This window comes from Drosophila kikkawai, chromosome 2R, assembly GCF_030179895.1.
Source record: "Drosophila kikkawai strain 14028-0561.14 chromosome 2R, DkikHiC1v2, whole genome shotgun sequence".
Taxonomy (NCBI): Eukaryota; Metazoa; Arthropoda; class Insecta; order Diptera; family Drosophilidae; genus Drosophila; species Drosophila kikkawai.
Genome location: NC_091729.1, coordinates 25,653,573 through 25,676,975, shown reverse-complemented (window position 1 = coordinate 25,676,975; position 23,403 = coordinate 25,653,573). Strand labels below are relative to the sequence as shown.

General features: G+C 45.8%; 2 protein-coding genes across 2 annotated transcripts in view; one reads left to right on the top strand and one right to left on the bottom strand.

Moving 5' to 3' along the window:
- NaCP60E (Na channel protein 60E) overlaps positions 1–12,114 on the top strand; it is a 31,721-nt gene extending 19,607 nt beyond the window's left edge. The window contains exons 14-29 of the mRNA XM_070284632.1: positions 565–579; positions 939–1,184; positions 1,239–3,406; positions 3,463–3,790; positions 3,853–3,953; positions 5,210–5,384; positions 5,459–5,755; positions 6,045–6,199; positions 6,951–7,084; positions 7,152–7,821; positions 7,910–8,269; positions 8,356–8,464; positions 8,532–8,713; positions 10,141–10,259; positions 10,673–10,873; positions 10,991–12,114. Of these exons, the coding sequence (XP_070140733.1) occupies positions 565–579; positions 939–1,184; positions 1,239–3,406; positions 3,463–3,790; positions 3,853–3,953; positions 5,210–5,384; positions 5,459–5,755; positions 6,045–6,199; positions 6,951–7,084; positions 7,152–7,821; positions 7,910–8,269; positions 8,356–8,464; positions 8,532–8,713; positions 10,141–10,259; positions 10,673–10,873; positions 10,991–11,517 (5,787 nt within the window). The 3' untranslated portion in view covers positions 11,518–12,114. The remainder of the gene's footprint in view (positions 1–564; positions 580–938; positions 1,185–1,238; positions 3,407–3,462; positions 3,791–3,852; positions 3,954–5,209; positions 5,385–5,458; positions 5,756–6,044; positions 6,200–6,950; positions 7,085–7,151; positions 7,822–7,909; positions 8,270–8,355; positions 8,465–8,531; positions 8,714–10,140; positions 10,260–10,672; positions 10,874–10,990) is intronic.
- Positions 12,115–15,502: 3,388 nt separating this feature from the next.
- pain (transient receptor potential cation channel family member painless) lies at positions 15,503–22,822 on the bottom strand. Its single transcript, XM_017163467.2, has 4 exons — positions 22,752–22,822; positions 18,476–18,703; positions 16,389–18,410; positions 15,503–16,321 (listed from the first exon to the last, which is right to left on the bottom strand). The coding sequence occupies exons 2-4, from the start codon at positions 18,692–18,694 to the stop codon at positions 15,779–15,781; spliced, it is 2,784 nt and encodes a 927-aa protein (XP_017018956.1). The 5' UTR covers positions 18,695–18,703; positions 22,752–22,822; the 3' UTR covers positions 15,503–15,778.
- Between the last annotated feature and the right edge of the window lie 581 nt (positions 22,823–23,403).

Sequence of the window (23,403 nt, the reverse complement as noted above, 5' to 3'; positions counted from 1 at the left end):
ATAGGGTTTGTTCTGAGAGCATGCAGGTCTTTTTCAATAACTATTTTTAAAGGACAATCAGACTTACTAAGAAATTATCGTAAATTGTCTTTTTTCGCTTGGAATTTGAATAAAATACTTCGTTTATTTTCGGTGTTTGGGCTTTTTTTAATTAGAGTCTATTGACTCACTGAAAATTAGCTGTAACTGCCTTGCTGACAAGGCCATAAATCCTGAAAATTTACAAAATAAATTCTGATATTTAAGGCAAAAATCCTTGATACAATAATATATCTAATAACAATATCTGTCTCCAGAACAAATCTCTCGTTTAAGTCTATATGTAGGTCTTAATGTGTAAAAACAATATCTACATGCACTTAAGCGTACTCCAATTAACCAATTTCTGTTGTCAACTTTGCACAATGCGTTTAAATCTAAACTTGACACACAAAACACACACACGAAACACCGAACTCTGAACACTGAACTCTCAACTCTCAACACCTTACACTGAAAAAACCCCCAAACTGATAAACCGAAAAACTAAAACCTCTTAAATACACACTGAAAACCGTTAAACAGATTTTCAAGAAGAAGGTAATTTTTTATAAACTAAACCGTTTTTAAACTTGCTTTAAACTGCTTGCCTCGTTTGCGTTAACCCAAAAAAAAACAAAACGTATCTAAATCCAGACAAACTGTATGTGTAAATATAGAGATCAGACTATATAGTATAATCTTTTGTGTTGCCTGCCCTTAGCGTAAACCGTGTTCAGTTCTGTATATGCATTGGATCCCCAATTAACCGTAAATCGTAATCTATGTAACCATATATATCGATGTCTATTCAAAAAGAAACTTGTTGTAGCGATCTCTTCAGTTGAGTAAACACTCACCCCACACCCTGTGTCCCACTGCGTTCTAATGTGTCTCCATGTCTCCTGTACCCCGAATAGGAAGTGGGCGAGGAGTCCAAGCTGGCGCGGAGCATTGAGCGCGTGCGCGACCTCATCCGCAAGAAGCGGCAGGAGCGCAAGGACCGCAAGGAGCGGCAGTTTGCCGAGAAGTTCCAGCAGATCGTGCTGGACGCTCAGCAGCAGGCTCAGGCACAGGCTCACTCCCAGCAGGCTGTGGTGGGTCTGGAGCGGGGAGACAAGGCGGGTGTGCTGGCAGAGACCAAGTTCCACAGACTGAGCTATCAGGTAAATGATTCCCCAGGCTCTGTTGCTCCAATATCTAAACTATGTGGCTTTCAGGAGTCCATGAATCGACCCGTGTCCGGCTCAGACTTTGGCTTCCAGATACCCTTGCACGACGGCCTGCACACGATCGTCGACGGAATGGAGTACGACGAAGTCGTGGATCTGCCCGAGCAGATCCAGCTGCCGGCCCATCCACTGCCACACAACGCAGACTCGCTGCCCCCCACCTATGAGAGCGCCATGATGGCCACCGGCGGCGCCAATGGGAATGGGAACGGCCAGAATTTGACGCCCTTCTTGCAGGCGGAGCGGCGGCTGCACCACCAAATCTCCTCGGGCGTGAGCACGCAGCAGAACGACTCGCGCGACGAGGCCACCTACACGGAGTCCATAGAGCTGCGCCTGCTGGGCCAGTACAACTCCACGGACACGGATCCGTATGTCAACGACCAGCGCAGCGGCTGCGGCTCCTTCAATCGCGGCGACTCGCTGCAGGACAACTCGTCGCGGCGCTACGGGAGCGAGGACCACGACGAGGCCTACCTCAAGTACCAAAAGTCGCTGCTGACGCGGTCGCCCAGCTACCGCAAGTCGCTGGATCGCCTCTCGCAGTCCAGCGGCCAGTCGCAGCGATCGCTGCTCAAGTCGGAGGAGGCCGAGATGCGGCGGCACTCGAGCGGCCAGTCCCTCACCTCCATATCGATCGAGCAGGACGAGTTGCTGTCGCAGCAGGGCAATCTTCGAGAGGAGCTGCTCAACTGCGACCAGAAGGAGCTCTTCCAGTTTCTGCAGGAGGAGGATGGCAAGAACGTCAGCTGCATCTCGCAGGCCATTCGATCGCGGCGCCCTTCCAGCGGCCAGCTGGGACAGTCGGAGAGCGAGCCGCTGGTGGAGCACTCCGAGTTCGACAACATTATCCAGAGCTTTGAGAAGGAGCTGGAGGAGATCAAGCGCTCGACCACCTCGCTGGAGCGCAAGCTGTCCACGCTCTCGGAGCCCTCGCCGGCGGCCGATGAGGCCACCAAGGCCATAATGGACCACATTGCCATAATTACCGGAGCCTCGGAGCGCTCGGCCGCCGACGAGGTGGTGCATCCGCTAAACCCCTACGACAGCTACGACCTGTCCACGGTGCCGCGGCGCTCGCAGTCCGTCAGTGCCGCGGCCCAGCGCCAGTCCGTGAAGCTGAAGCGGCGCAGCCTGGAGAAGCAGCGCAAGATCGACGAAGACTTCAGCATCTCGAACGAGATACGAAAAATCTGTGATCAAATCCACGCGCCATTTGTGGCGATGGAGGCCATGGCAGTGGCAGCCACCAGCGCCAGCCAGGCCACCGGCTCAAGCCAACCGACTACCCAGTCGCCCTTCCTCCGGCGCAAGATCGACCCCTTCACCGTGCAGTTCGATCGCTTCAAGCGGCTGTCCCTCATCGAGCGCGTGGAGGAGCTGCCAGAGGAGGAGAAGCCCATCTCGACGCTGCGGATTGAGTCGGAGAAGATGCCGCGCAAGTTTCTCCATAATCCCATGCGCGACCAGCTGCGCCTGGACAGCCTCTCGCTGAAGAGCACCAGCTCGTACGAGAACCTGCTGATCCAGAAGCAGAAGCTGGGCATGGCCACGCCACCGGCCGTGCCCGCCACGCCGCCCACCTCCCTGAAGTCGAGCATCGAGCCACCGACACTGGCGCAAATTTCATCGCTAAAGGCCACCCCGCCGCTGGCTGCTCTCACCGAGCATCAGCAGCACTTTCATGCCACGAGCATCCAAGCAGATCCCACTCACGGTCCCGGCCACGCCCATACCGCACGCACCCACGGACCGACGGCACATGGTAGTCATGGTCCTGCGGCCGGGCATCGGCGACGCCCGGAGCATCCACAATCGACGCTAGACAAAGCCGCATCCTTCCAGTCCGCGCGCACCGAGTCGCACAGCTCGGGGGCGGCCGACACGAGCTCCTCGGCCCTGGCCCTGGCCCTGAGCCACAAGACTGACCAGGAGTCGGCGCAGGCGGCGCCAGAGGCCACGCAGAAGCCGTCGACATTTACGCGACTGACAGAAAAACCATGGCATTGTTTGGTTTCCTACGTAGACGATCTCACTGTCGGTGGGAGACGTAACTCGCAGGGAGCTTACAATGATCCCATGACTTTTCCGAGCTTCGGGGCCACGAAGGCGCCCAAGGTGCCCGACGACTGTTTTCCACAGAAGTGCTACGATCAGTGAGTATCCTGGGGGTTATTCCCACACTGATGTCTCATCTTGACTCCCCTTTTAGCTTCTATTTCCGCTGCCCCTGGTTCATGAGCTGCATGGACACGCAGAGCGCCAAGCACTGGACGCGCGTGAGGACGGCTGTCTTGACGGTTGTCGATACTCCGGCCTTTGAGTGGTTTGTGCTAGTGTTGATCTTTGCGTCGAGTATCACGCTCTGCTTCGAGGACATCAACCTGGACAAGAACAAGACGCTCAAGCGGGTGCTCTACTGGATCAACTTCTCCTTCTGCCTGATATTCGTCGTGGAGATGATCCTCAAGTGGCTGGCGCTGGGCTTCTCCAAGTACTTTACCAGCTTCTGGACCATACTCGACTTTATCATAGTGTTTGTAAGTGGTCTTGGAGAGTCCTCTTGGAAAGGAACCTTATATAAAGATTCTACCTTTTCCAGGTGTCGGTATTTTCGCTGCTCATCGAGGAGAATGAGAACTTGAAGGTGTTGCGCTCGCTGCGCACCCTGCGAGCCCTGCGCCCACTGAGAGCCATCTCTCGGTAAGTTGCTGCGTCCAGAGTCGGGCTTCTCTTTCGATAGGTTGCACCACCACCTCAGACATCCGTGGAAGAAGGCTCTCTCTGTTTCTCAGCCTAGGAACTTTTGCTATTCTCAACTTCTATAACTACTACTACTGTTTACTCTTTAACGTCTCTCTTGGCATTTCCGGAGAGAAGATGGGATCAGACCGAGCGAGGCGATCAAGCTGTGTTGAGTAGGAGTGGCAAAGATACCGATAATCGTACTGTATCGGTAATTGCCGCAGAAACTGATCTATGAAGCGATATAATGACGTTGCTATAACTCAATATTCTGTTTGATATATCGAACTACTTTCCCACTGTTAAAAGTTTTAGGTTTTTAATTTTAAAGATTACATTATAATTGGTAAAAGTACAAAATATACAAGCAATTTTCGTTTTATTAGGACCTTGCAGGCTAGGATAATTTTAATCAGAAGCTTGCCAAGCCATGAAGGAGCCATTTTCGACCCTATAAATCATATATATTCTTGATCAGGATCAACAGGCGCTTCTTTCTAGCCATCTCGGGAAGAAATCCAAAATTTTCAATTTTTTTACAAATTTGATAAGGGGTTACATCATTAAAATTCTCAAAAATGACCAAAAATTTTGATTTCTTAAAATTTTAAATGTAGTATGCTGATTTATTAACCTGCTAAAGACTAACACAGAAAAGCTACCCGAATTGAAATTAATGCAATTTTGGCCAAGTTATGATAGATTTTAAATTCGATGCCATGATCCCATGGCAAACTGCAAGGGCTTTGCAAAGTTAGTTATATTTCGAAATTCGATATATCAAGCCTTACGACATTGTCAATATTTATATATGTATATTGAGCCTGATATTTTGGTCGATATATCAAACAAGACTTTATCTCTCGATATAGTAAACTTATAGTATGGAGCAGTGTTTAATACAATTCCGTCTTCTTTATGGATTTCGAATAGAAATACGTACTCGTAGAACACGCATTGCATCGTCCTCGCCTCCTGTCCTCTGTCCTCGTGCTCGAATCTGTGTAGCCCGTAGCTAAAGCCTTCTCCTCCGCCTCTGTATCTCTGTATCTGTATCTGTATAATCTGTATATTGTAGATGTGTACATACGTTTAGATATTAGCTAAGCTAGAATAGTTGGCAGACGAGATCGACCCACTCTGAATCCCACCTAGCACTGCCTCCGGCCAGCGTCCATCTTCCCGTATCTTCTCACCGCCCATTTCTATTCCAGGTGGCAAGGAATGCGGATTGTAGTAAACGCTCTCATGTATGCAATACCATCAATTTTCAATGTCCTTTTGGTTTGTTTAGTTTTTTGGTTGATCTTCTCCATAATGGGTGTTCAGTTCTTTGGTGGTAAATTTTTCAAGTGCGTCAACGAGCTGGGCGAGTTGCTGCCAATTACTGTGAGTATTCTGGAAGGATTGGATTCTTGGTTACTTTCCTGCCTTTACTTATACCTGCTTGCTTGGCTTGGCAGGAGGTGAACGACAAGTGGGACTGCATCGAGCAGAACTACACGTGGATCAACTCGAAGATCACCTTCGACCATGTGGGCATGGGCTACCTGGCCCTGCTGCAAGTGGCCACCTTCGAGGGCTGGATGGAGGTGATGGCCGATGCCGTGGATGCCCGTGGCGTGGACCTGCAGCCGCAGCGAGAGGCGAACCTGTATGCGTATATTTATTTTGTTATATTTATCGTGTGCGGCTCGTTCTTCACACTGAATCTGTTCATTGGAGTTATCATTGATAACTTTAACATGCTCAAGAAGAAGGTAAGTCCTCTGGCCTATGCCGCTGTGTTCCAGGACCACCTGAACCGTCATCTGTACATACGCTACACCATCATCGATCGAACCATCTCTGTGATCCTGTGATCGCTCTTAACGTTAATCATTAACCATTTACCATTAACCGATAACCGTTAACCTCTAACCTTAACCGTGTTACTGTGTTGCTGTGTTCTTTCATATGATTGTGCGTTACTCTTACCTGTGTGTGGACTGTACATATATTTGAGATATAATTATAAATGTTCATTCTGTTCTCATCACTCTTATATAGTATGAAGGAGGAGTGTTGGAAATGTTTCTCACCGAATCTCAAAAACACTATTACACGGCCATGAAAAAATTGGGACGAAAGAAACCACAGAAAGTTATTAAGCGACCTATAAATCATTTTTTAGCTATGTTTTATGATTTATCCAATTCGAGAAGGTAAACAAGCCCCGCCCAATCAAACCCTGAAACCCCGAAAACCAATCTAAGCTCCAGAAAATTACGTATATCTACTTATAGTTTTTACCTATACTATCCTAGCCTATCTTAGTCCAGCTCTGTCTCTACCCACTCGTAGTTGTTAGGCCCACGATCTGAACACAAATCTCTCTCGCTCTATATAGACTGTTTCTGATTTGGTGATAAAACTTATTTGAACACTTGGCGATTCCCCGGCATTTTTGGTCAGAACTCCGGTGCTTGTCCCACCAGCAACAAACACCGTCAAAAATGCCTCTCTTCTGTAATCTGTAATCTATAATCTGTAAACTATTCTATGTAATTTTGCATACTTCTCAACGTTCTGTAGAGCACCTTTTACTTGCTATGATGCGACCAAAGACAACATAAGGCATACAATAACTTATGTTGTCTTTGATGCCACTTTTATCCCCTTCACCTAAGAGACATGTCGGACTTACCGCACTCTGAATGAGTAGCATGTTCTATCTAGGATAATTAGATGCCTCCCTTTGGCCGAAAGGCCCACCTGTCTCGGAAATACCCTCCCCCAACCAGCATGTATAGTTAGACTTAGACCTAGTTTTAATCTCTCTCTCTGTAGTAGGGTGCTCCCCGCTGCCTGTACATATGACACCCCTTCCTGGGGAGCACCTCCTCTTCGGCCTGAAGCCCGAAGCTAGTCTACGAGTGTGTCCACTGGGATCTAATCAACTTTTGTGATGCGCAGGTTCGAGATCGCGATCTTTGTACTGATTTTTCTCAACATGCTTACCATGGGCATCGAGCACTATGATCAGCCGCACGCCGTCTTCTTCATCCTGGAAGTGAGCAATGCCTTCTTTACCACGGTCTTTGGTCTAGGTAAGAGGATTCGATCTCCCCCTGGATATCCTTATTCTACTGCCTGGATATCCCTTTCCCAAAACAGAGGCCATTGTGAAAATTGTGGGCCTGCGCTATCACTACTTCACGGTGCCCTGGAACGTGTTCGACTTTCTCCTGGTGCTGGCCTCCATATTCGGCATCCTGATGGAGGACATCATGATTGATTTGCCCATCAGCCCGACGCTGCTGCGCGTGGTCCGGGTGTTTCGAATCGGACGCATACTGCGCCTGATCAAGGCCGCCAAGGGCATCAGGAAGCTGCTGTTCGCTTTGGTAGTGTCGCTGCCAGCCCTCTTTAACATCGGAGCCCTGCTGGGCCTGATCACCTTCATTTACGCCATCCTGGGCATGTCGCTGTTCGGGCACGTGAAGCTGCAAGGCGCCCTCGATGACATGGTCAACTTCCAGACGTTCGGGCGCAGCATGCAGCTGCTGTTCCGGCTGATGACCTCGGCCGGCTGGAACGACGTGCTGGAGTCGCTGATGATCCAGCCGCCCGACTGCGATCCCTTCATCTTTGGCCAGACGAACGGGGACTGCGGCCACCCGCTGCTGGCCATCACCTACTTTACGAGCTTCATCATCATCAGCTACATGATCGTGATCAACATGTACATTGCCATTATCCTGGAGAACTTTAATCAGGCGCACCAGGAGGAGGAGATCGGTATTGTCGAGGACGATCTGGAGATGTTCTACATTCGCTGGTCCAAGTATGTGTCTTCTGAAGCCTAGTTATAGTCCGAGTTGTAGTCCACGAAGAGCCGATACTACATGGTTGAACAATTGATTTACTTGCAGATATGATCCACATGCCACCCAATTTATACACTTCTCGCAACTGTCCGATTTTATTGCCTCTCTCGATCCACCATTGGGCATCTCGAAGCCCAATAATGTCGCGCTAGTGTCATTTAATCTGCCCATCTCGAAGGGCAATAAAATACACTGCCTCGACATTTTGCACGCGCTCGTGAAGCACGTGCTAGGTCATGTCGAGGAGACCGATAACTTCAAACAGTTGCAGGAACAAATGGATGTCAAGTTCAAGAAACAGTTTCCAACGCGCAAAGAATTGGAAATTGTTTCGTCGACGCGGATCTGGAAGCGCCAGGAGAAGGCGGCCAAGACCATACAGACGGGCTGGAAGGAGTATTTGCGGTACCTACGAGACAGCCTTTTCCCCAATCGATAATCTTTCCTTACTCTATTTTACTCACTTGTCTATGGTGCATGTCTCTTCGCAGGCGGAAGCGGGAGAAGGAGCGCTCCAACTCGGGAGACAGTGCCACCCAGAACTCCAGCCCTGGCGGATGGCAATCGAAGCTCTCGGCTTTGAATTTCTTCCACCTGCAGGTGAGAGGAAGTCTATTAAGACCAGCAAAGGTAAGCTCTCACTCTATTACTTTGATGGCTTTTATAGGTCAGTCGCCGTGGCACTGCCTGCAGCAGTCGCGCCTCTTCAAGGAAATCCTCTCGCGCCTCGGATGCCTCTGATCTTAGCGAGCTGGCCGGACCCTGGCTCAACTTGCCCCTGATGCTCGTCTCGGGGGCCGATGATGTGGTCAAGGACATCAAGCAGCAGAGCGACGAGCTGGGCAAACGGTAGATATCTCTGGTTCCATTTACACCCAATACCGTACACTTTACACACTACAAACTCACACCAGACACAGACACATTCCATGTATGTTTGTGTTTCATGGCTGCGATGAAATTTGAAATGCAATTTTTAGACGAAAACGAAAGCTTTCCATGCCCATGCCCACATACAAGAACATCCGAACATCGAATATCGAACCTCAGATAAATTAACGTTTTGTGTGTCCACAGTGTGTATATGAACTTGAGCCCTATTTCTAGCATATCCTCTTGTATCTCCCTAAACTATGAGTCCCTGCTCGCAGACATGGTCACTGCCGTTCTCAGGAGTGGCTCCCAGCCTAGTGGCTTGAATTACCTAGGTAAAGGCAAACTCCCATCCCCATCATCAGCTCAGGCTAACTACTTTATATAACCAACAATTTATGTACAATTTTAAATCTAACAACAGACAATCAGAATTCAATAATCAGTATCAAAATGCAACAAGCAATTTACCAAAAACCAACTTCTTTTTTAGTTATCGACTGTACCTCATACATACTCTCTCTCTCTCTCTCGTTGTGTATATTCAGCTAGCTATTTTTTGTAATAAAACTCAAAAACAACTATCTAGAACTCGCCCCAGTCGATCACTGTATACGTATAAGATCTAGAAACTCCATTCCAACTCAACTCATTTAAGCGAAAGCAAGCAAAAACTACCTCTACTCAACATTCAATTCAAAAACAATTCTATAATTATTCAACAACTACCTATCAGAACAAGAAACACAGATAAATTTCGAGTAATTTGTTATCTAGTACTCGCTCCAGTCGTATTCTATCTAGTAACTCCATCCCAACTCATTTAAGCGAAAGTCTGACTAAACTCTACAGCAACTCTCTATTCAACAAATCTCCAACAATTCAACTACCTATCACAGATAATTCGAGTAATATATGCCCATGTTAAGATCATTTGTAAGTAGCGGCCTATCCAAAGAAGCCTCTCTGAACTCTAGTATCAATACCAATCCGTAGACCACTCCCACACTCCGACTTCACCTCAGATGAGCCTCTGTGAATGCGCTGTTTGAGTTACTTTTCGTTCATATTGGTTGCCTGCCCTCTCCTAGATCATGTAATAACCTATAATATAATATTAGTTTTAGCGCGTAGCTTGCTGTGTCACCCAGGTAAATTGGAGTTAGCCGTCTAAATCTCATACCGAATCGATCGTCCATTGCCATGTACAGCTTCTTAGCCTTCTTTCGTTTGTAAGTTCGTCAAAAAATTGCAGCTAACGTTGAAACGAAACAATGCCCGACCTATCGAACCTATATATACCCGAAGACATTCTACATCCCCCGATGACAAAGATGACAAGTTATGCTTATGATTGTTACTGTTATTATTCCAACTATTACTAAACTATTAACTATTATTAGCGGTAGCATATTTGTGGAAGCGCCTAGAGCAAGTCGTCGCCGAAGCTTTTATAATTTCTTTTTGCGTCATCAGGATGCTGTCGATGACAGCTTAACCTCACCTTCAGTACATAGAAAAAGTAATTATTGACAAGTGCCTAAAGCCTCAACTCTCTCACCTAATCCACGTAACCGTAACCGTAACCGTAACCCATCTCCATTCACTCCATTCACCTCACCCAGTGCACTTTGCCCCCTGTAAATACGCTCCCCCTACTCCAACTCTCTGTGTGTACATAGCCACCTGGAGGCAGCACCTTGCACCACAGTCTGACCTCTCATCGGCGGCTCTGCCGCCTCCATCGAGAACGCACTTCATCGAATCGAATCCTAGTTATTAAGCCTCTGTTCTTGACTCATCATATCTACTGTTGTTACTCGCTACGATCTCTATCAGTCTATCTATCTGTCTCTTGACCTACCTGTCTGTCCACACAACCCTCGTACTTGTGCGTTGTGCCCGACACTAATGCGTGCCTTTCACCCACGACAGCCGCTATGAACAACAACAACAACACGACCAACACCACCTCAACCTCCGCCTCCACCTCTGGCACCGCCACCGCCCCAGCCTCTGGTGCGGCAGCCACCTCCGACAGTGGCTCGGCTCCGGCTTCGGCTCCAGCTGCGTCTGCGGCTCCCTCACGTAAGCGCGCCTCTAGTTTCATACGCAAGAAACCGCCCCTAGAAAGAGGTTTGTCAGCACAAAGCGCTTTAAGAGTTAACAAGAACGCTTTTGTCTGTATGTGTTAAATGTCCGTGAGATTCTCCCCTTGTGCCGTAAAGTAAGACTCCCCCCTTTCCCTTCCAGCCGAGGCCCCAGCCCCCGAGGTGATCGTCACGAAGCCCTCGCCGGACCAACAGACGCATCCGCACTCGCACTCGCTGGGCCTGCGGCCGGACAACGCCACGCTGGTCCACGTGCTGGTGCATCGCGAGAGCGAGGAGTACAAGGAGGAGGATGAGAGCAGCCCGTCCTCGCCGTCCTCGGCAAGTGGCAACGGTAATGGAAAGGGCAAGCAGCCGCCGCCCCAGATACGCATCAGCACGGGCTCCGTGGAGGGCAGCATGGACACGTGTCCGGTGCCCACGGTACAGATAATGGTGGACAGCCCCAAGGATCCGCCGCGCGGCGACTTTAGCGCCGAGTTTGCACCAGCACCAGCACCAGCCATTGTGGACGTGGATGCGCCCATCGATGTAAATGTGCAGGGCGACACATCGCAGGTGTTCTACGACTACAATCCGGAGAGGTGCACTGGCGGCCAACTGGACGAGGAGGAGGAGGAGGAGGAGCAGCAGACGGAAGAGGCATCTCTAGCGGACAGACAGAGATGACCTTCGGTCAACACTCCGCAACGGGATCGGGAGCAGCAGCAGTGCTCCAGCACAAGCAGCAGCAGCAGCAGTAGTGCCAGGAATAGCTCGTCCTCATCGTCGTCGGCGGCATCAGGAGCTGGCCCTTCGGCTCCGAGGCGTCCAAGTTGACAAGCTCCAAACTGAGTGCGTATCCAATGCCGATTCCTGTGTGCATTTGTGCCGAGTGTCGCGACTCGTAGTTTCTTAGGCTTAGGAATAGGCTTAGGCGCGGGGCACGCCCCTTTGTTATCATAGTCGATTACGATTACCTATATAATTATATATGCTAGTCGCTTTATACGATATACATACATATTAGTACGGTTACAGATACAGATACAGATACGGAACTATCCAAATTTATACATACCATATATAGATCGATCTAAGGAGAAATCAATATTAACTCTATGTTAACAAGAACGTGCATTAAAAACCGTTGTAGAACTCGCGAAGTCAAATCAAAAAGTCAAGAGTCGCCATCGCCATGTTGTCACAATCAGAGATGATGATGATCGGTAGTTTACTGACCGATTGACCGACGTATGTAGCTGTAGATGAGATCGAATGGGAGGAGGGGAACGAACACACAGGGAGTTCCCCTCTCCCAGTACACATTTTCGAAGGTTGTTTTTGAACTATACAATACCTAGAGAGAGATTGGCATTACTTAATGTAAAACTAACCAACTATCGCGGTTAGGTCTAGGCTCATTACTCGTAGTGTTTCTTTTGCGATTATTGATTATAAGTTATCCTGCATATACGGAACGGAGTAGAGCTGGCAAAGAATCGATTTGTCTTGTTTTTTTATATACGAAAATGATCTCAATATGTGAGTTGATCTCATTAGTTTAATCCTTAAAAATATAATGGATTTTCTGCCAGCTCTACAACGGAGGGTATATGTGGATATAGTATCTAAATACATTTTGTACATATGCCAAAGGAAGTATTTTAAACTAAAGAGCTATTACTACGTACATACATATAGAGACATATAGCATATACATATATAGCGGGGACATATGACATTAGTTAGAAACAATTTATTGAAATATTTATAAAGGGATTTTCGTTGCGTAGCGCAGACAATTGCCGATGATGATCGATGATTACCGATAGCGAATATTATCCATTACCGATTGTTCGAAGTACAAAAAGCGAAGTATTATTAGTAGATTTGACTATTTATTATTGTACATATCTTATGCCCCCGTCTCCGCCCCCGCCCCAAGCTCGCTCTCCTTCTTCGACATCCTTCAACAGTAAGAAACTAAGCCAAAAAAAAACAAGGTCAAGTGATCACTACTCACTAACTAACACACATATTTGAATCAATCTAAAGTCCCAATCGGGATCTAGCCACTAAACACTGCACTAGAATCGATATCGTTACCAAGAAACCAATCCAGAGAAACCCGAAATCAATCAGCAGTCCTACCTAAGTCAAGTACCCGCGAGAAGGAAGATCTTTTTTGATCAGTTTAGTTTAGTTTAGTTCGATTCCAAAGTTAATCAAAAGCAGGATAAGCAACTCCTATACAAAAAGCAACCGACAAGCTTCCACGAGAACTCTATATATATTTTATTGAAATCAAAATGATTTTCACTTTAACGACTCTTTGTACGACTCTCTCTCTACGATAATGGTTAAGGTCGGGCCACGTTTCCAAGAAACTCGCCTTTCGTTTGTGTTAACGTTTTTAAGTGTTGTTCTCTCTTAAGTCTCCATTGTGATCGCATTAAGTTTACACACATCGAACTCTTTACTCTATAAAGGATCAAGTGCTTACTCCAGTTCCAACTCCACATTCATAACTTAACAACAGACAATCAGACAGCGATTGATATAGTAAATTGATATAGTAAACTCTATGGTACCAATTAAATCGTTTTCTCCAAAAACAAGAACAAAGCAAACCAAAATGAAACCAAAAACGTACACACAACAACTTATTGTGATTTTAACTGCAATTTTTACACAGAAAAATGAAACATAATTTTAAATTAGAATTGTTAACAAAAACCAACAACAACAACAACAACAGACAGAAACCAAAACACTCGTCAATTAAGTGATATTTAATATTGGTACGTACTCGTATTCGATTGTACATAAACGAACTAACGATTATGATAATGAAGATAACGAAATAGCAATAGAATCTCTCATCCTCAGCCATTAAAAAAGAAGAAAACCTTAAAAAAAAAATACTAAAACCAAAAGAAAACAAAAAAAAAAATGCAAAGAAAAGCTTTAATTTTAGTTATCTTCAAAAAAAAAGAAAGATATATATAAAAGATTAGAGAGCGATGCGAGACTAGTTGGAGCGATGCAATGATGCTGCAGAAACGGGATTAAAGCTGTCAAGCCATCGATGGTACTACGGGATTCGGATTCAGATTGGACTGGTTTTTAAACTATCGCGATAATATCTTCTTGTTTGTCATTTATTCTTTGTTTTTTTATATATTTTAAATTACATGTTTAAAGAAAAGCCATAGAAAAATAAGGAAAACAATAAAACACAAAATACAAAGACTGGAACATTTTTATAAAATTTCTTATTAATACTTTTTATTTATTAACATTTTTTTAAAGAAAATTTCTATCAAATCGTTAATGAAACCCATTTCTTTTAAACTCTTTTATTTAATAAATAACAAATTAATTTAAAAATTAGTATACTATCGCGTTAGGATCAGTGGCCTGTAATAAAACTCAAATATATCGATGTTTTGACAGCTCTACGGGATGTGTTTAATTTAGTCATAGAGTATAACGACAATAAAACGAATGAGGCATATATTCAATTATATAGACGTTACCGAGAACATCCCAGAAACCAACTCAAATCAACAGCGCAGACAGACAGACAGAATAACAGACACCGCAGGCCAGTAATTAGCAACAATTTTAGCTCTTTAGATATTATATTATCGAATCGTAATCGTAGATGCCGACGCTTTGCTCCCGAAAGTCAGCTCAAAATGGCGAAACGAACCAAGCGAAAGCATCGTAAACGAAACAGGAGCGTACAGAACCGAGTCCTGTGCATTTAAAGGCTTTTCGGGACCCTCGGGATCTCAAGGACAATGGGGCTGGGACACAGAGATATACAGATACATATACCTAAAGTTAGCAATATTGCTAGGTTTTGATTAGGCATGCCTTACAGAATACACGATTTTATTTATATAAGCGTATTTATTGTTGAGATTAAAGTATATAAGCAGGGTTAACGTTTCATTGGACAAACAGAAGAAATACCAGAAATACGATAATACGAGTAATAGCAAAGGATCAGAAACAGAAACAGACTCAGAACCGAAAGCGGAACCGGAAACAGAAACAGATTACAAGTTGTAGCAGTTGTTGAAAAAATATGCTCTGAGAACTAAGTCAATTATTTTGATTTGCCGCTTTTAAGGTCATAGTCCTAGTCCTAGTCCTGTAGCTAATGCGTAATCAAGTCAAGTAAATTTGTGTGGAACTAAAGCTTAATATTAATAATTCGTAACTAGCCTAGCTTAACTCATTGCCTGCACTCCACTCGCTCCAAACACACGCTCCAAGCTGGTTCTTTTCATTGTTTTCCCTTCGATTTCCGTTGCTGTTTGAGGCCATAATTAGGCAGAACAATTTTATAAACAAATTATGAACGCTTGATTTGCATAATTTTCCACTTGGATTTCTATTGCCTCGCTCGGTCTTAGGTGCGTGAAGTTTTTTATTTCGGGCTCAGTTTCCTCAGCTCTGACTTAAATAAAATCGATACTTATTAACGACGACGCACGGGGAGATACGATTAAGAATCCATTAACCATAATTGGTGTGTGACTAACGCACACTCACACTCACATTTTGAACCGAATCATATCAAATCAAAAAACAAAACGAAACAAAACCAAAGTAAAGGGAATAACTAAGCGAAAATCGAAAAAAGATAAAGAAATACATCTAACATTTGAAATTAAATATATATTTACTTGGGTACAAGAGAACGTACAGTAAAGATTATTCGTTTATACAATATTTACTGTCTATATAACCATTATATACTAACTTACTTACTGACAATTATTAAGGGTTTTGTTCAATTTCATTATTCGTATGTTAATAAAAACAATTTCCGACTAATTCGGGTTGGCTCCTCTTCTGGAAAGGCAACTTCTATTCCTATCCAGGCTCTCTGTTAAATGCAAGCACGGAATAAATACTTATTCTCGGTGGACACTCAGTGGCGCTCCTGCAGCAGCTGCAGCAGACTCTCCAGCTTGTGCTCGATGAGCTGGAGTCGTCGGTCGTTGACCTGCTCCCGCTTGCGCCGCTGCTCCGCCGTGTTCTTCTGGTCAATAAGAGCGAGGGATAGCTTGACCGTGCGTCCATCGATCTGGGAACACTTGCCCGTGAGCATGGAGCAGCAGCAGGGCAGTAGCAGCAGCTTGAGCGGCGGATCCAGCAGCTTCTTCTGCGGCTGTGAGGCACTGGAGGTGGGCACTTGCTGGAAGCTGCCCTGCAGCTTGCTGTTCAGCGTCTTCATCTCGTAGGGATCCTGCATGGGAATAAGAACCTTGTTGCCGTCGTTGGGCAGCACGGATATCTGGCGCAGGCTCAGGTAGTTCGGATAGATGTTCATCAGCCTCTCGTAGATGCTTCTGAAGGGCTGGTTGCTCACCAGGAAGCCGGCGCTTCCGTGGCCAGTGAGGACCTGCTCGTAGCGACTCAGCATGTTCGTGCGACAGATGGCGCCGTTCAGCTCCGCCTGTGCCTTGATGGCCTGGTAAGGATTGGAGGGGGAAATTCATTAGTTATGGAACCCCGGGGGAAATTAAGCCAGATCTCACCTGAGTATCGCTCACGGCCAGACCGTTGAGCAGGTTGAACAGGACAATGGTCATGAAGAACACGAAAAGCAGGAATATCAGGTAGGTGTAGATGCTGGTGAACTTGATGTCCCCCGCATCGAACTCTCCCGTCAGCATCACGATCGTCTTGATCAGGGCCTCGATAGGCTTGGTGAACGTGTTGAAGTCCCCGTCAGCCTCCGCCTCCGGCTCCTTGGTGGGATCTGGAGTGGTGCTGTTCATCTGATCCACCACTGCCGGCTTGCCGAACAGGATGTAGAAGCACAGACTGAAGGTTAGGACGAAGATCGAGTAGAGGGCGAAGCTCTTGACGAAGCTGCTCGAGACGGCTCGCAGCATGAGCATGTGCGTCGATATGGAAAGCACGGGCAGGGAGCCAACCAGCAGGCAGAACTCCACGGAGACCAGCAGGATGGTGAACACGGCCAGGACGCGTTTGGTCTCCTGATCATAGCTGGACTCGATGCAGGTGAGGATCGACAGGCAGATCAGGACAAGTTCCATGAGATTGGTGATGGACCAGAAGTATAGCACCGGCGACATCAGCCACTGAATGACCTCCCGGACAATTAGATAGGCGATTCCCAGCCAGGACAGGGCGCCAAACAGATGGGTGAGGGCCGTGTGCTCGCTTTCGTGGAATTTCAGCAGAGTGTGTGTGATGATGGAGGCGGTGAAGAGCGAGTAAAGCAGGAAGTTCAGGTAGAACATTACGGACAGGCGGTGCCACTTTAGGAAGAGGAAACTCGAGATCAGCGGGTGCTGGAGCAGGTGGCGCAGCTCCTTGGCCTCGGCAATATAGGCGATGGGGATCATCTCGTCGTGAAGCCGATGGGAAAGAGCGCGCGGATTGCCCGCCTGGCCGGCGGCTGGGTCCCTCTCCTGGCGGATCAGGTTCTTGTAGTTGAAGATGATCTCGAAGCCCTGTTCGCCGGGTTTCTCTCCGTTCGTGGTGATGCAAGAATCCAGGTGTTCCTCGAGCAGATCCGGTGGCATATCTTCGATCGGCAGGTCTCCCAGGGCGCTCTTGGCACCTATGTAAGCTCCACGCTGCAGCAATTCCTGCATGGCCCGGGTATTGCGATACTTCACCGCGTAGAAGAGCGGCACCAGACCCGCGCGGTCCGCCTCGTTGATGTCTACGCGATCGCTGGCCAGAAGCACCTCGAAGCACTGCTGGTAATTAAAGTTGTCGTACGGCGCCTCCTCCAAGTGGCTGATCACTGCGTTCAGCAGCCTGGAGTCGGAGCTGATCCGTAGCTGCGGGTCTTCCAGCAGACGAGAAAGTGCTCTCCAGTTGCCACAAATGGCGGCAATCTCGACGAGACTTGCACTGTTGGCCTTGCTGGGCTTTGAGTTGACGTTGATGCCGGTGGCGAGGATGGCTTCAAAGGCTTTCTGCTTGCCCCTCTGGATGCTTTCCTTCAGCAGGGGCAGATACTCCTCTTGGTGGGCATTGAGCTGGTTATCTGCCAGGCCCTTGAGGTTCTGGTGATACTCGGCAAACTGCTGTTCGAACTGGGCCTCATCGCCGTCCCGCAGAATGCGCTCCAGGGCCTGTAAGTCAAGCTCTGGTCCCTTCTCCAGCTGCTGAGGGAGTTGCAGCTGCGGAAATTGCGCCTGCAGGAGCTGGCGGACCTCTCCATTGCGATAGCTATCAATGTCCACCATCGGCTGGCTGAGGAGCAGCTCCACCAGCTCCAGCTTGCCCGCCTTCACCTTGTTCTTGCGCAGCACGTGATGCAGGGGCGTAAAGTCCGACTGGTCGACAATATTTGGCGAGGCGCCGTAGTCCAGCAGGAGCTGCATGCACTGCCGGACATCCACGGCGTTTTCCTCGCTGAGATTCTTAGCCAGCGAGTGGAGGGGCGCCAGCTGGCCATACTTGCGGTCAACATGGACCTTTAGGCCGGGACGGTTCTGGAGTAGGGCGGCCAGGTTGCCGGGATCTCTCGAGTCGGCGGCAAAATTAATAGCAGCTTTGTTTAGCATTTGGTTGATCTGCAGGAGGATAAAAGGAAGAGAATGATAATCTAATGCGGACACAGGATATGTGGACTACTCACATAGTTCACTTGACTACCGTGGGCAATGCAAGCCTCTATGAATTCCCGGCATCCTTTTGTGGAGAGCGCCTTCTCGTAGATGCTGGTGTGTCGCTCATCCTGGAGATCGGCCTGGGCACCGCTGTCCAAGGCCGCCTTGAATCTTCCGATGTCCCGCTTGGCCAGAGCGTCGCTCAGCTGGGCCTGCGGATCGACGAAGCCGCAGTTGTTCAAGTCCATTTGTGTATTCTGCAAAGAGTGAGTGAGGGCGGATGAGCCATGGTTACCAAATTAATGGGGCAAGAGCCCGCATTGCTCAGTCAACTTCTGACCTGACCAGCTATTTGGCAGCCTAAAACCTTGGAATGCTAAGACAATAGCTGGACTTGACAAAGCTTCATGCTACGATGATTTTCACACAAGCCGGCCAGCCCGGCCAGCAGCCAGCAGCTGTGGCCGGAGATGGAGCCGAAAGCTGCCCTACTGGTTTCTGGACAAGCATAATCTTCGCTTCGGAGGCGGCAATTAAAGAAAGCGTCTGTAAGTGGTTTTCGTGGTACGAACTTCGGTCTTAATTTGCTCCCCATGTAGTTATTAAATTATAACAATGCCAGAAAAGACAACCGAGGTCGGGGAGTACTTGATTGGCCTCATACGGATACATACGTATTGACCGCTGTCTTGGGTAGGGGAGTGATCCACAATCCGCAATCAGGTTTTGGTCTTGGGGGCCATCAAAACCTAACGATCGTAAAGAATAATCATAAAATAATCGACACATCAGTATCAATTAGCCATCAATTTGTTGCGCTTTACGCTTTGATAACTCTTCTGGAACTCGGGGCTTCCGAAGATGGGGGGAGGAGATGGAGGGGGAGCCCTGGGGTGCTGAAATCGCACGATTTATCGGCGGCTTTTGGGCTAAATTTCAAGGCGGCTTCTTCTGTGGGATCCACACAGTTCTCGAGTCTCTGCTTTGAGGCTTGAAATGTGTGAGAAATCGGCTAATCACACTCGAGACAGACCTGGCTAATTTGAATATCAGCCACCGCTGATTATGTATCAATAGCCAAAGAATTGGTAATCAGGAAACGATGAGAGGGCTTATGGATGTTATTTGGCTTAGCAAATTGGATATTGTAAGACGATGCCCCGAGGGGTGGTCCCCCAAAAAGCCTGATAAGATAAACAGAATCGCACAATCACCTTCCGTAATTGGCTCCAGTGTGTTTGTTTTTTTTTTTTTGTGTCATACTATTTGTCCACTAGAACTTTTATTTGTACAAGCAATTATGGACAAACAGCTTCATTGTCTAACCAGCCCAGTCCAAAAAAGCTGTGGACGACAGTTGACAGAAAGAATGGCGTAATATTCAGTAATTGCCGGAAAGCTAAAAGCCAAATTCTCCGCTCCAGCATCCGGACGAGTCACTAACACCTGGAATGCACTAAAAGAAAACCTGTCCCCGTCGATCAGGTTTTGGCAACAGGAAAAGCACAAAAGGAGGCCAACAAATAATTGCACTTAACGGAAGTTTTGCACAACTCTCAGCTGCAGAGAAAAAAAAAGAATGCTGAAAAGCCTGTCTTTGTAGTGATCGAAGTTAAGCGTAGTTAAAGCCAGGTTAAAACGATACATTTTAAATAGATTCCCACAAAGAAAAGTGTGAAAGTTAACACAGATTTACGACAAACTAAATGTCATTTCCAATTTTAAACACTTATCCAAATCTGTATTTCATAATTTTTTGGGAAAATCAAAATTTAAAAATTCATTAACTAAGCCAAAAATTCATTAAATTCAATTCGGAAAGCGTTTCTATGCTAGTTTTCTTCAGGTTAACAAATCTGCATACAGCATTTTAATTTTTAAGAAATCAAAATTTTTGGTCATTTTTGAGAATTGTCAAATTTGTAAAAATTTTGAAAATTTTTGATTTCCTTCCGAGATGGCTAGAAAGTTTCGCCTGTTGATGCTGATCAAGAATATATATGATTTGTAGGGTCGGAAATGACTCTATCACTGCGTTATTAGCTTCTGAATGAAATTATATTTCAAATATAAGAAAGCAAAAACCTGCTGTGTACAGTCTTATGGTTTATTCTTGGCTCCAGATTTGGACTCTGCACTCGCTGCTAAATCTCAATCCTATAATCAGTCCCAAGAAACAGAATAAAGAAAAGCACAAAGAAATAAGAAAAAACTTTAAGCAGACAGGAAAAAGAAAGGGGGAAGGAGTTGATATATGTGAAAGTCTGGAAATGTGTCAGCCAAAAGGGCGATATGTGTAAGTACATCCGCAGATTGCTATTTGGAAGGAGGATCGGGGACCATGAACTGCGCCCTCATTAATACTTCACGAGTGTCGATAAATCGAACATCGTGTTGCTGGAATCTAGAACTCGGGAGACCCCGTTCCATGGCGAAAATAATTTAATTAGCTTTTCCATAAAAAGTCTATAAAGTCTGTGTTTATTAGCAAACTAAACATTTTGTTTACTTTATTTAGTGCGCTTTTACTGCATTTAATGAAAAGTAATGCTCGCCTGTTTGTTTACACTTGGATTTATTGCTAAAAAAAAGAGGAACACGTACCGAGAAATTTTAAAAACTAAAATAGAGTCTAGGAGTGGCACAAAAACAGCGATCGTGAACCAGGCCAGTTCATCAGCCAAAGCGAGACTTGAACCGCCTCGCAGCTCCGAAATTGTCATAAAAACTTCATAATTAAGATGGATGCGTGTGGATATAGATGTAGATACAGATACAGATACAGATGCGGATGGGCTGACTTCATGCTGAAGTGAGCTTGTGAAGCATCCGCAAAAAAAAAACCGAAAAGCAACAGGCAGCTAAATTTTGTTGTACAGAAAAAGCAATGTTTATACGTCAAAAAAAAAAAAAAACTACAACAGACACACATGGAAATTGTTAAATAAGTGGATAGCCCTCCTATTCATGTGCTCTATATATTCTCCCGACCGACCCGCTGTGCACTTCATAAACAATTGTCTGGCCAACGTCATGGAAACACAACAAAAGATCTGGGGGAGGGATGTGGATCCAGAAACAGAGCTCTCCGCACGATTCAGTAATTTCAAATAATTTAATTAAATTCCAACACACGCTCTCTCTCTCGGAGAGTTAATTGGTATGGAGAATTGGGGAAAGAGTGTTAACAGATTGCCCGATGAGGAGAACAGCAACCATTAAATCCTAATCAAATAACTAATAAGCTCTGACCCCTCTGAATCTACGCCGCTGTGCTGTACGAAGAGTAGCAAACACGAATAACCAAAGGCCTCAGGGGCGGAGCCAAGTAGACGAGCGAATGAAACAATTCTCCAGAGGTTCATATATACGACGATTGTATATTCCAAGAGGGAGAGGGATCCCTAACAGGCCTAATCGATGGATTATCTAATTGTAATGGACAATAAAAAATGCAAATTCAGTACATGTGCAGGAGGAGGAGAACCCAGAGTAGAACGGAAGCGCTGGACGCCTTAGTTCCATGCAAATGACGGGGCTTGGATTGTCCCCAACCCAGTTAAGTAAACATGGGTTCAATTACGGCTCTTCCACGACGCAGCCCCAAGCCTGCCTGGTCAGCAAGAACATATTTTTTTGTTGACTTTGAAGCCACTCGGGTTTCCAGAGTAAACTCTTGACAAGGCACTTCAGAGAACTGGCCACCGCCTTTTAGGGCATCAACCCACCAGGTCGTGATCAGTGCCCACCAGGCATTAGAAAAGCATTTGGTTTAAACTCGGATGATGTCACGGACCAAGAATTAATTAGGAATTAATCATTTATCAAAATGCAATTCTTTCCAAATTGATTAATTAGCTGCTCGCGACGTCATTTTTATTGAGTTTTTTTTATATTTTCGCCGTGGGCGCCGTTTTCTGCAGTTTTTTAACCTTGGCTCGGAACGTTAAATGTTTTAAGAAACTTGTTTTCACTGACGCCGTTTTTGTTGTAGAGTGGGTTGGAGGAGAGGTGATCTTTGCAACTGCGGTTTACGTTTACTCATTCCTCTTATATCCCACACATATCTGCATTACACATGATTCATTCACATTTACTAATAATACACGCTTTAATTTCTTCCCCAGTCATCTTGAGCTTGGTTTTGTCACAGCATCTAAGAGATTTGCATAATGATTTTGGCGGTGATTCATCGTTTGGTTTTTGGAAATATTGCTGGGATTTTCTAAAACCACCTTTTTTGAAAACACTTTTTTGTAGAGTTTTTTTGTTTCACGAAACACAAGCACTTTCCGCGATCATTACCTTCTTCGTGGATATTCAAACTGCAAGTGAGTCCGCGATCGGTGTCAGCGATGTTGGGGCTTGGCGCGTTGTTGGGGCTTTTCAAATAAAATCGATATCACGAAGCTTAACAGAGCTTGCGACTATCGATATATCGCAATGTTAGGCAACTTTTAGGAGAAACTGTTAAAGTTTATGTAATAAGGCCCCACTAAATACTAAATACTGGTCGAGAAGTTTAAAACTTAATACCTAGGGAAAATCGTTAAAAATATTTTTAAATTATTTCTCACCTGTATCTGCAATCCACACTTTTCTTCTATAATTTAGCTAACCCCATAGAATCGTTTAACTAAAATATCCCTAAAAATGCTTTTCTAAAAGAAATGTCTATTTTTCTTAAATTAAGAAATTTTCACTTATTTTTAGGGCCATGAGAATTTTTTTCTAAATTTATGGACCAGCAAAACGAGTACAATTCGCCCTTATTAAGAAAGAAATTAAATATAACTCGCCCTGAATATGAAAAAATAAAAAAATTAGAAAATTGGTCTTAATTTTCCCGTACCTTTCAACATTTTCTTTATCTTAAAACATTTTTCTTAGTTTTAAAAATATTTTTATAAGTCCAGAAACTTTCAATAGATATGTATAAATGCTATTTATTACTTTA

Coding starts and splice junctions, on each gene's coding strand:
- pain (XM_017163467.2), bottom strand. CDS start 18,694: ATGGACTTGAACAACTGCGGCTTCGTCGATCCGCAGGCCCAGCTGAGC. Junction 18,411..18,475: donor ACGGTAGTCAAGTGAACTAT/GTGAGTAGTCCA, acceptor ATCCTCCTGCAG/ATCAACCAAATGCTAAACAA. Junction 16,322..16,388: donor TGGCCGTGAGCGATACTCAG/GTGAGATCTGGC, acceptor AATCCTTACCAG/GCCATCAAGGCACAGGCGGA.